This window comes from Orycteropus afer, unplaced genomic scaffold (genome assembly GCF_000298275.1).
Source record: "Orycteropus afer afer isolate SDZICR_OR568_19922 unplaced genomic scaffold, OryAfe1.0 scaffold00245, whole genome shotgun sequence".
In the NCBI taxonomy this organism is placed as follows: domain Eukaryota; kingdom Metazoa; phylum Chordata; class Mammalia; order Tubulidentata; family Orycteropodidae; genus Orycteropus; species Orycteropus afer.
This window is the reverse complement of record NW_006921832.1, coordinates 3969252-3982941: the sequence shown is the minus strand read 5'-3', so window position 1 is coordinate 3982941 and position 13690 is coordinate 3969252. Positions and strand designations below refer to the sequence as shown.

The window sequence follows — 13690 nt, the reverse complement described above, 5'->3', positions numbered from 1 at the left end:
GCTCAGAAGTCAGAAATGGACAGAAAAGAAGGACGAATGGAAAAAAGAAACACAGGGGAAAAAGTAGGGAGAGGGCTGCTACATTGTGGGGATTCCAATCAGTGTCACAAAAACAAAATGTATATGAATTGTTGAATGGAAAACCAATTAGCTGTGAACTTTCACCCATATCACAATAAAAAATTAAAAAAAAGAAAGGCTGAATGACCATGGAAAACAGAGAACAGAATATAACAGAAATCCAGCAAGAGATCCAAACACACAGGGAATTAAGTATATTCCAAATAAATCACAAATGGAATGGTTTAAATGTAAAATATTGAGCCATAAAACAGAAGAAACCATGGAAAAACATTTTTTTTGTTTTTGTTTTTGTTTTTATTAGGATTTGGGTGAAGATTTACAGAGTAAATTCACTTTTCATACAGCAGTTCACATATACTTTGTCTCATGTCATTGACCAAAATTTACAATGCAGCAGCTCCCCTCCCACTTCCTCCCCATAGTTACCTCCTCCCAGTGTCCATCCCTTCATACTCTTCGAGAGGCCCATTGTCTGCCAACCCTGTATATGATCTTGGATACACTCTCCATTTAGACATACATAATTGTTTAGCTTGTTCACCCATCTATCCGTCCCTATACCCATGTTTGCTTTCATTAACAACTCAGTATTGTATTTACAAAGGGGTTCATATTTGTTGTTTGTACTGCCCATGTAACTCTCTCTGTCTTTCTCATCCTCAATGCTGCCATATTGGTCACTCACATTTGGTACATTGCCCTTCTCTTCACCCAAATCAATATTTATCTCTATCTATCTAACAGCATTCCCTCCCCTTCCCTCCCACCCCTGGTAACCAACAAAGAAAATGTCCTCCAATATATAAACATTTCCTTAACTTTTACAATAACGGACTAATACAATATTTGTCCTGGAAAAACATTTTTAATAATCTCAGAGGGGGGAAGTCCTATCCAACTATTACACAACACTCAGAAGCCATAAAATAAATGATTAATTTGACTTACTAAAAGTCATACATTTCTGCAAAGTTACCATAAAAAAATGTCAGAATAAAAAATGTATTTACAAGTATTTCCAATTCACATCACAAAGGACTAATTTTCTTACTAGATAAAGAACTCCTAGAAATCAGTAGGAAAAGATAAACTAAGAGGAAAATGGAAGGAGTGGTAGAGGAGGGTGGAAGAATAGGAAAAAGTTCACAGAAAAAATGTAATGGCTCCTCTTTCATGGTAAAAGGAATGTAGTTTTTCACCTATCATATTAGCTACATTCAAAAAGTTTAATCATACCCTATTATTGGCCAGGGAGCTCTGGTAGCATAGTGGTTAAGGCACTTGACTGCAAACCAGAAGGCTGGCAGTTCAAACCCACCAGCCACTCCTCGGAAGGAAGGTTGGGCAATCTACTTCCGTAGTGATACTACCTCGGAAACCCAAGGAGGGGTCGCTATGAGTTGGTTCTAACTCGACGGCATATAACAACAACAACATTATTGGCCAGGGTTGGAGAATCCAATACTCTTATACATTACTGGTGAGAGTATAAATAACTTCCTGGAGCTACCAAAATTCAAATGCATACACCCTTTAACCTAGCAATTCTACTTCTAGAAGTTTATCCTAAGAATATTTTCATTCTAGGCAAAATGGCCTATATTCCAGGTTATTCACTGTAGCAATGTTAAGAATAGCAAATGATTAGAAGCAATCTAAATGTCTATCAAGAGGAGACTGGTTAAATAAATCATGGTCCATATATATAACAGAGTATCATAAAATTACAGTTGTAAAAAAGAATAAGGCAGCACTCTACATACTAATTTTAAATGATTTACAAGATTAGTGAAAAAAGCAAGATGCAGAACAGTGATGATCATATTATTTGTATAAAAAAAATAAAACACAGGGCAGAGAAAATGATTCACAATCTCTTTTGTAAGCATAAAAACTCTCTGGAAGGAAACTAGTCTAAACAGTAGCTACATTATGAGATGAAAAAAGAACAAGACTTTTTACCGTACATACTTTTATTCTTTGTGATTGTTTTAACCATATAAATGTATTATCTATTTAAAAAACTAAATATTTTAAACCAAACTATAGAATGATATGTAAAAGCTCAATACTGTATTTTAAGAAGCACATATGTGCACAGAAAAAGAAAAGTATAAGAAAAATTTACCCAAATATTAAAGCATAGTTATTATTCTTGGTGTTGAGATTACAGGTGATATTTCTTTTCTTCTAAATTCTTTTTGGTATTTTCCATATTCTTAACAAATAAAAATATATTACTTATATAATCAGAAGAAAAAAACACAGAGGTCTTCTTTGTTATTATTTTTCATCAGGACTATGTTCCCATCAAAAGGAGCTCTGGTAACATAGTACCTGACTGCTAACCAGAAGGCTGGCGGTTCAAACCCACCAGCCACTACTCAGAAGAAAGATGGGGCAATCTACTTCCGCAGTGATACTGCCTCGGAAACCCAAGGAGGGGTCGCTATGAGTCGGGGCCAACTCCATGGCACACAACAACAACAACAACAACATGTTCCCATCTACGTTGCCAAGAACAGGTTTCTTCTTTGTGGTAGAAAACAAGAGAATCCTTTCACTTCTTCTCATCAGCTGAGAAATTTCAGGACCACAAAAAAGTAATCTACATTTCTAAGTAGCAGAAAAAAAAGTTATCAAATATTCCCTGCCTTGTGGAAGGTAGCCTAGATTCTAGCTGTCAAGGAAAAGAGATCTACCTAAGAATAAGGTCACAATGTTATGCTATTGCTTTCCTAAGGCCATGGGTGATTTAAACAACAACTCACACTCCATAACACATCCGCATGAAAGCACAGAAAAGATCTGGCCAGCATGAATCACTGCATCCTTTCCCCCTAGCCAATGGTACATACAACACCCAGAATAGCTTCCTGATGACACAGCAGTCAGAAGACTCTGAAAGCCTTAATCTTTGGGAGGAAATGAAAGGGAAAAACAAGTCCTTGACACAGACTTTCATTTTTAGATCTTTACAAGGCAGACCAGAGCAGCAGTGAATTGGCCTGGATCTTTGTTTTTGATTCTTCCTATTGGAGCCTGCAGTCGCTATGTGTTGTGTGTGTATGCCAGTGTGCCTGTTTTGCTCTGCTTCCACTTATTACCACTACTGCTGTTTTGCAGGTGACCATTTGCTTTAACATTTTTTATTTTAATGATCAGTTGCCTTCACAAATATTATTACTCGGGTATTTTCACTTTTAATAACTGTAACAAGAGATGTTAATACTGCTTTGTATTTACCAATCATCTTTCATTTGAACATCTCAATGACTTTATTATTTCATGATGGCACATTTTCTCTTTATGGTACAGCAGGCAAAACTGCATAGTGATATGGTTAAGTGATAATGTAGGTGACAAAGTAAAATTAGTAAGAGAGCCAAGACAAGAATCCTTTAGTTATTAAGACCTTGACAGCCAGTGCTTCACCCATTAAATGGCACTGCCACTAATATGGTAACTATTTTGGTCATCAGCTTAGGAAACTTGTATTGAGTTTTTATAAAACATATTGGCATGATAGCCAAAGTCCTGGCTTGGGAGACTAAGTAGCTGGCAATACCACAAATTAGCAGAGGAAATATCAAGAGGAAGCACAGTCTCATGAGAGAAAATCAGTTTAGTTTTGTTTACATTGTGTTTGGCCTGTGGGACAATCAGATGACAATATATAGTTGATAGCTAGCCTTGTAGATCTAGAGTTCAGCAGAGATGTCTGAGCTGGAGTCATCAGTGTATGGGTGACAAGTGAAAGCATGCAAGTGAGTAAGACTGCTTCAGGAAAATGTACAGAGTAAAAAGAAAGAAAGACATGTCGTTGTTGTTATTGTTAGGTGATGTCGAGTTGGCTCCAACTCATGGCGACAAAACACTGCCCAGTCCTGTGCCATCATCGTAATCCTTGCTATGCTTCAGACCATCATTGCAGCCACTGTGTCAATCCATCCTGTTTAGGGCCCTCCCCTTCTTTGCTGACCCTCCACTTTACCAAGCATGAGATCCTTCTCCAGGGACTGGTCCCTTCTGACCACATGATCAAAGTAGGTGAGACAAAGTCTGGCTGTTCTCATTTCTAAGGAACATTTTGGCTGTACTTTTTCCAGGACAGATTTGTTCTTTCTTCTGGCAGTCCATGGTATTTTCAGTATTCTTTGCCAAAGGCATCAATCCTTCTTTGGTCTTCCTTATTCACTGTACAGCTTTCACATGCATATGAGACAACCAAAAATACCATGGCTAGGGTTAGATGCACCTTAGCATTCAATTCTCTGTTTCTCAACACTTTAAAGAGGTCTTTTGCAGCAGATTTGCCTGGTGCAAGAACTATAGGTTTCTCTTAACTCAGGCAGCTGCTGGCTGCTGAGGCTGACAAATTCAAGGTTGACAAGTAAAACTGCACAGTCCTAATATTACCAAGCAACACGGCAGACCACTAGTTCAAGCACAGAAATAGTCCCAAGATTGGCAAACAACATGGCATTTTACAAATGAGAAAGACAAGATTAAAAAAAGTTAAGTAGCGTTACCTAATAGCTATCATTGACTGGGAGTCCCTGGGTCATGTAAATGGTTAACACACTTGGCTACTAACCAAAAGGTTAGAGGTTCAAGTCTATGCAGAGGTGCCTCAGAGGAAAGGCCTGGAGATCTGCTTCCAAAAAATCAGTCATTGAAAACCCTATGAGCACAGTTCTGCTCTGACACATATGAGGTTGCCATGAGTCAGAGCTGACTAGATAGCAAGTGGTTTGGTGGTGGTTTTGAACACTGACTCACAAGTTACTATGTTCTCAGGTACTTTTTTCAGTGCTTTTACATTATCTCATTTAATTCTAACAACTACACTGTGAAATGAATTCCAATGTTATCTCATTATTTTACAAATGAGTAAACAGAAGCACAAAGAATTATATAACTTATCTAATACCACATAGTAGTAAAACTGAGATGAAAATATAGGCAGTTTGACTCAAAAGTCCATAATTTTAACTATTAGCTTAGGCCCAGTGGCATCTGACTACTAACCAGAAGGCCAGCAGTTCAAACCCACCAGCTACTCTTGGAAGGAAGACGGGGCAATCTACTTCTGTAGAGATACCACCTCAGAAACCCAAGGAGGGGTTGCTATGAGTTGGAACCAACTCAACAGCAGTGAGTTTGGTTTTGGTTTTTACGTCATTTTAGTTCACAGGGCCTGAGCAATGAGTCTGGATTCAACCGAGGTTCTGTCTGATTCCAAAGACCCTTGTCAGTCTATTAAACAGTGTTGTCTCCCAATTCCTAGAATATTGTTTCAATAATGAGGACCACTAAGAATTCAATTTTTTAAAGGGTAAAAAGAAGGAAGGGAAATTGGGTGATGTACTTCTGCAAAGATTCACCACCTCAGAAACCCAATAGGGGTTGCTACGAGTCAGAATTGAGGAGTAAAGGCAGTAACAATACAAATCTAAATTTAAAGAACAGACTGAAAATTCTACTTCAAAGAGAATCAGGGACAGAACTGATAATTTGGGGTTGGGAAAGAAGTATTAATTCTAATTAAACCAATCTCATTAAGTCTAAGCAATTAATTATCACTGGAATACAGTGGCTTCTAGGCAGAAGGATTTTCCCAAAGGAAAGCACATTTAATGTAGCTGAGCACATGGAATTTCACCTTCCTATTTGGCAGAAACATTTCCTGGATAAAAGTTACAGGCTGACTGAATATATTTTTACCTTGGCTCTATTTCTTCATTTAATCTACCTATTTCTGATATAGCATGGTTTTAAGCCAAAAACAAGATTCAGAAGAAAGAGCTTCCTGACTGTGGTAGGTGAAATAATGGTCATAAAGATGTTCCCATCCTAGACACAAAGGTCAAATGGCATAACGCAGTCCACAAAAACAACGTTCTACATCCAACTTTGGTGAGCAGCAACTGGGATATTAAAAGCTTGTAAACAGCCAGCTACAGTGCACCTGTTATACTCTGTGTCCAGACCAAAGAGGAGTGCAGATAATCAAACATGCAAGAAATAATTAGTCCAGAGAACTAATGGAGCACATGAACCCCAGTCTCTAGACCCTGAGACCAAAGAACTACTTAGTGCCTGACTATCACTGCTGACCGCTCTGCAAAGTATCACAATAAGTGGTCCAGGGCAGAGTAGAGGAAAATGTGGAAAAAAACTTAAAATCATAAAAAAGAGCAGGCTTACTGGTCTGATGAAGACTGGTGGAACCTCTGAGACTATGGCCCTCAGACACTCTTCAAGCTAGGAACTGAACGTCACCCCTATGACTCAACAGGCAGCCAATGATATACAGGCCTATAAGGCAAACAGTAACATCAGGAGGGTATGCACCTGTTACAACAATCAAGCATATGAGATCAAGAGGACAGTATTTGCCCAGGCATATAGCTAGGAAGGTAGAAGATGGGAAGGAAGAATGAAGGGAAGGGTGAGCATAGGGAAGAAGTGGGAATAATGCTGTTACAGTGTGGAGATTGCAGTAATTATCACAAAGCAGGTGGGGTGAGGGGAGAGATATACCTATCCTAATCCCCAGAACCTATGAATATTAATTTATACAGCAAAAGTGACTTTTGCAGTGTGATTAAATTAAGGATCTGGAGATTAGGAGGTTATCCTGGATTATATGGATAGGCCCTATGTTACTACAGGGCTCCTTATGATGGGGGGGGCGGGGGTAGGAGATCAAAGGGATAGATGGCTATGTGAGAGATCTGAAGATGCTACACTATAGGCTTTCAAGTTAAAGGAGCTATGAGTCATGGAATGCAAGGAATGCAGTTCTAGATGCTAGAAAAGGCAAGGAAGCTGTTACGCCCCTAGAGCCTCCTATGGAAGTGCAGCCCTGCCAGTACTTAGTTTTGCCTTGTGAAACCCATTTCAGACTTCTGACATCTAGAACTAATAAGATAATATTAGTTATAAAATAAGATAATAAATTTGTGTTGTTTTAAGCCACAAAGTTTGTAGTCATTTGTTACAGTAGACTAATAAACTAACCAAACATCTTGTGGCTGATTTGCTGTCCAACCCAGCCATTTATTTAGTCTATTGATATCTATGACTGTACATCAAGGTTTAAGTAAAATGCTTTGGATACAGGGGAAAAAAAAAAGTATTAAGACACAGTCCTACCCTCAAGGGCTCAGAGTCTGGTAGCCTTTGTCCTTTAACTGCCAACCAACTTAATGCAGTTTTTTTTTCCCCCCCCTAACATATGATGCAACCAATTTGGTGGAAAAGAAGAGTTCTGCATACCTGGTCATGGATGAGCCCATGATAGAGGATGCTCTGCATGTCCCTGCAAAGCCGCTCAAGGCCTCCATACTTGGACCAGACGTTGGGGCTGTTGGCTGAAACCAAACCTTCAACAGTAGTCTTCAAATTACCCAGCAACTGCCAGTGCTCCCTCCTGCAAGGATATCAATTATATCAGTGGTTAGTTAACTTTATTGTAGCTAAACCTGAGCATGTGAAAGAAAGCCTAAGCCAAGAAGCCTACAGTCCTACATTCTAAGATTTCCTCTCCTATTAATTTGTCACTTGGACCTAAGACCCAACTCTGAAAGGATTAAAGTTATAAAGAACACTAAGATTTAAAATAAGCAAATAGTCTACAAAGAAATGTCCTACATCCCCAGTAGTGACTAGGGTCTTAAAAGCTTGAGAGCAGCCATCTAAGTCTCTCTTTGTCCAGAGCAAAAAAGAGTGAAGAACATCAAACACTCGAGTAAACAACTAGTCCAAAGGACTAACAGACCACGTGAACCCCAGCCTCCACAACCCTGAGACCAGAAGAACTGGACAGTGCTTTGCTGCCAATGCTGACCACTCTGAAAGAGATCACAACTGGAGGTCCTGGACAGGAGAAAAATGTGGAACAAAACTCAAAATTAAAAAAAAAAACAAAAAAACAGGCTTACTTGTCTGATAGAGACTGGATGAATCTCTAAGGCCATGGCCCTTCGAGCCTGGAGATGAACTCACACCCTTGGGTCAATTTTCAGCCAAATTATAGGTCTATAAGGTGAATAATATTACCAAGAAGATAGGCACTCCTTAGAACAATCAACCATAAGACAACAGAAGGGGACCATTTGCCAATGGATAAAGCTCAAAAGGGAGGAAGAGATAGCAAAGAAGGGCGAAGGAAAATGGCAAACACAGCAATAAAGTGGGAACAGTGCTGTCGCATTGTGGGGACTGCAGTGTAACAAAACGAATATGAATTGTTGAATAGAAAATCAATTTGCTCTGTAAACTTTTACCCAAATCACACTAAAAATACAAAAGTAAACAAGCAAACAACCTTACATTTGCATGACATTTATGCTTTGGAAAGTGATTTTTATCTATGATCCCATTCAATTCTTGAAAAAGTGGCCTATAGCCCTGTGTCAAGAAGCCCTGGTGGTGCAACAGTTAAGCACTCAGCTGCTAACCAAAAGATTGGCTGTTTGAACCCACTCAAGCGTCTCCATGAGAGGAAAATTTGACAATCTGCTTCCACAAAGATTATAGCAAAAAAAATTCTATGGGGGAGTTCCAGTAAGATGGCAGAACAGGCAGACAAACTATATAGACCCTCTACAACAAAGAAAAGGGGAACCAATTAACACAGATATAGAAGATAATCCTGGAGCCCTGAGCTTTGAAAGGAAAGATACAGAAGTGGACTAAACTCCAACTAGTAAAAGAACCTGCATGAAAACACCCAAAACAGAGATATATGTATCTGCGGTCTGCCAGCAATCCTGATGGCACGCAATATTGCCAAATGGTGCCAGGATCTAAGAATTAACCTAAAAATCAGTCCAGATAGCCAGGGGCTGCATGGAGGTCTGCACTGGTGGCCAGAGAATAAAAGGGGAAGCAGCGAAGATGAAGACAGGCTGAGTTGTGGACTTTTGCCTGTCTGGAGGATGCAGCCATTTTGAATGTTTACAAGCAGTTTGACCATTTTGGATATTTAAAGCAATAGCGTTCTCTCAGATTCCAGGGACCTAAGAATAGACTCCACATGTTGGGGACCCCAAGGACATTACAGACACAAACAACTGGAAAGGTGAGATATTCCCCTATTACTCTTATATCCCACACCCTTTAGGTGAACGGAGGTGCAGCCATCCCTCACTCCCACCCACCTTTTGGGCTCAAAGAAATTCTATCCCAGTCTGTGCTCTGACAGAGTCTGGGTGCCCTGCCCCACCCAGACTTTTTTTTACTTTTTTTTTAGTTTGTTTGTTTTTGTCCGTTTTAAAATTATTACCATTTTTTTCATCCTTTTTATTACTATGCATTCTTCTTCCCTTTCCGGGTTCTAGTTTTCAGCTTTTTCTCTCTTCCCTTTTCCTGGTTCCCATTATTTTCTTTCTTGTGGTTCTCCCCATTTGCTGTTTTTCTTTTTGCATCTTTCCCAGTTTTTTCTTCATTATTCTCCTACTCTACCTCTTTTATTGACCCCTCCCCAGACATTGCGGGTTTTTTTTTTTTTTTTTTTTTTCCATTTTTTTGGTGATTGTTCCTGTGTGTTTATGAGGTGTAGTTTTGTCTGCTTGCTTTTGCTTTTTTGATGATTTTTTGATTGTTGTTTTTGTCTAATTGAGTGGGAGACAGCAACATTGCCCATAGGATATAACCACACCAACACCTCCTGCAGCTTCACTTACTAAGAGCTACCACTTTCTTCTCCACCAACTGGCCAACAATAAACCACCACCAAAAAGAGCCTGACTCACCCTTAGCTGCTCTTCACAGTTAAGAGAGATCTAAATGCAACAATACCACAATGTCTTGGAGGCAAGAGACCATCACAGTCCACACAAAGAAGCAAGATAAAATGGTAGAAACAAGGGAGCAGGATGGAGACCTAGAACACATCCCTAATGGAGAAGCAGCATTGGAACGCCCTGATAAGGAATTCAAAAGAATTATATTTAGGTATCTTCAAAGGATTGAGAGGCAGATCAAGAAAAACACTGAAAAATTTAAAGAAAACACAGACAAAACCCTAGAACAATTTTGAAAGATAATACAAGAATGAGAAAATAAATGAATAACTAGAAATGATACAAAATCTACAGACAGAAATCCAGAAGACTAATACTAAATGTTCAGAAATAGGTAAGATATTGAAAGGGCAAAGGAGCAGAATCGAATTCAAGGAAAACAGAATTAATGAGATTGAAGACAAACACCTGAATACTTCTTTGGAAAGGGATCAAAGATCAAAACAAAATGAACAATGCCTAAGGTTCATGTGGGATACCATCAAAAGGAATAACCTACGTGTAATTAGAATTCCAGAACAGGAAGAGAAAAGGTTAACCATTGAGAAAATTGTCCAATATTTGTTGGAAGGGAACTTCTCTGATATGATGAAAGATGAGAATATATCTGCAGTGTAGTAAGTTACTTAGTGTGGCTTTTCTAGCCATAAGTCTTTGTAAACTCTGTGGTGGAATTTGCTGTGAGCAACTGAGAAGCTCCTCATTGTAAAAGTTATCCACCTGGGGTATTTCTGTTGGGTGCAACACAAAGTAATGTTCTGAGAGGTTTCTGCTCTCAGGTGCTTAGAATTCTGATGTTATGATTGGTTAGTTTGGCCACTCTGCCAGGCTCAAAAGGAGGCCTCCGAGAGGCAAAAGAGGTCTCTCTCTGACTGCAGACTGAGGAAGATGTGCGCCTGAAAGAGACATGTGCTCCTGAAAGAGACAGGTACTGCTGGGAAAGAGATGCAAGAGACACGCATTGCTGAGTGACACACCAAAGGGCATGCACGGTTGGGAGAGAGACTGTGAGACTATGAGCTGGGAGAGAGACAGCGTTTTTCCTGAAATTGAATTGTAGCCTGGTGCTTCCCTAATAAACCCCATAATCTGTGAGTTCTGTATGGTCACCGCAGCGAATTATTGGACCCAGGAGAGAGGTGGTGGGTGTTTTGGGAGGAATGGCTGGTCAAAGGGCTGGAGGGAGGCAGCATGTCTGGCCTTGCAGGAATAGGCCTTGGGTTACTGATGGTGATTCTGTCTTCCTCTTGTGTGGTTAGAGGAGGTCAGAAGATGTGGGCTCCTTGTCCTTTTTGTGATATCCATTCAGGAAGTCCAATGAACCCCAAACAGGATAGACACCAAAAGAAAATCACCAAGACATATCATCATCAAACTCACCAAAACCAAAGACAAAGAAAGAATCCTGAAAGCAGCATGTTAAAAACAAAAAGTTACTTACAAAGGACGATCCTAAGAATAAGCTCTGATTTCTCAGCAGAAACCATGCAAGCCAAAAGGCAATGGAATGGTATATATAAAAACCTGAAAGAGAAAAATTTTCAACCAAGAATTAGGTATCCAGAAAAACTGTTCCTTAAATATGATGGTAAAATTAGGAGATTTCCAGATAAGTAGAAATTAAGGGAATTTTTTAAAACCAGACTAACTTACAAGAGACACTAAAGGGAGTCCTTTGAACAGAGAACCAATAATAGCAAACAACTGATCATTAATATACAAGATGACATAACCCAGAAACCAACACAGCTATGGAAGTATCGAAAGTAAAATAAGCTTACAAGATTGTAAACAGGGAACCAGATACATCAATTGGCAAAAGAGGACAACTACAAACCAAAAAGAGGAAAAAAAATAGTGTAGTTACAGAACTTCTAAATGGTGACAAAGTCAAGAGAGTTGCAAGATAGAATGGACTGTTCTAAACTCAGGGAGAAAATTATGAATCACAAAGTAATCTCAAAGAAAAAATTATAAACCTTCACATCACAAGAAAAAATAGGACAAGCACAAATATTTAGCAAATACTAAAAAAATAGCAACGAAGGAAATGATAACACAATTCATAAACACAATGAGCTCACCACAAAAAATTATATGAAACAAATAAATGAGCAAGACCATGAAAAAACACATAACAAAATGACAACAACCAATTCATACTTGTCAATAATTACACTGAATGTCCATGGACTAAATGTACCACTCAAGAGATGGAGAGTTGCAGACTGCATAAGAAAACACAACCCATCAATATGCTGTCTACAAGAGACACCCCTTAGAGACAAAAATAGACTAAAAATCAAAGGCTGGAAAAAGATAACATCAAGCAAATGACAATCAAAAAAGAGCAGGAGTGGCAATATTAATTTCTGATCAAACTGACTTTAAGACAAAAACCACAATACGAGACAAGGAAGGACATTATATAATATTAAAGGATCAAATGAACAAGAAGATATAACTATAATAAATATCTATGGACACAATGAAAGAGCCCCAAAATACATAAATCAGACTTTAAAAGAGATGAAAAGGCAAATAGATAACACCACAGTCACAGTGGGAGACTTTAATACATCACTTTCAATGAAAGATAAAACTGGAAAGAAATTCAACAAAGATACAGAAGAGCTAAACAATACAGCCCACCAACTTGACCTTATGGACATCTACAGAGCACTTCACCTAACAACAGCACAATATACATTCTTTCCCAGTGCACATGAAATATTCTCCATGATAGACTATATGTTAGGCCATAAATCAAGCATTAATAAATTTAAAAACACTGAAATACTGCAAAGCATCTTCTCGGATCACAATGCTATCAAATTAGAAATCAACAATAGGAAGATCAACAGAAAAAGAGCAAACACATGGAAACAAACCAACACTCTCCTCAAAAATGAGTGGGTAATAGAAGAAATAAAAAAATGAAATTAAAAAATTCCTTGAAACAAATGAGAATGAAACATAATATACCAAAATCTTTGGGACACAGCAAAAGCAGTGATCAGAGGCCAATTTATACCAATAAATGTACACATCAAAAAAAGAATAAAGAGCCAAAATCAACACCTTAACCCAGTATCTCCAACAATTAGAAAAAAGAACAGCAAGAAAAGCCTACAGTCACCATAAGAAAGGAATAAAAATAACACAAATAACAAATGAAATAGGTGACATCACAACAGAGCCAACTGAAATAAAAAGGATACTATCAAGATACTATGAAGAACTATACTTCAACAAATTTGAAAATCTGGAAGAAATGGACAAATTTCTAGAAACACACTACTTCCCTAAACCAACACAGACTGAAATGGAAAAGTTGAACAGACCCATAACAAAAGAAGAAATTGAATGGATGATAAAAAAAATTATAAACAAAAAAAAGTCCTGGCCCAGATGGTTTCACCAGAGAATTCTATCAAACATTCAGAGAAGATGAAGAAAAGGCATTTGATAAAATCCAACACCTATTCCTGATTAAAACTATCAGCAAAATAGGAATAGAAGGGACATTCCTCAATATAATAAAGGGTATCTATGCAAAATCAACAGCCAATATTATTCTCAACAGAGAGAGACTGAAACCATTCCCCTTGCGAACAGCAACCAGACAACGATGTCCTCTATCACCACTTCTATTCAACATTGTACTGGAAGTCCTAGCCAGGGCAATAAGGCAAGAAGGGAAATCAAAGGCATCCAAATTGGTAAGGAAGAAGTCAAACTATCCCTATTTGCTGATAATATGATCCTATACCTAGAAAACCCAAGAGACT

General features: G+C 38.4%; 1 protein-coding gene across 1 annotated transcript in view; it reads right to left on the bottom strand.

Annotated features, from left to right (window-relative positions):
- Positions 1–13690, bottom strand: part of RUBCN (rubicon autophagy regulator) — a 90172-nt gene that overhangs the window by 33728 nt on the left and 42754 nt on the right. The window contains exon 2 of the mRNA XM_007949398.2: positions 7369–7522. Within this exon, the coding sequence (XP_007947589.1) occupies positions 7369–7522 (154 nt within the window). The remainder of the gene's footprint in view (positions 1–7368; positions 7523–13690) is intronic.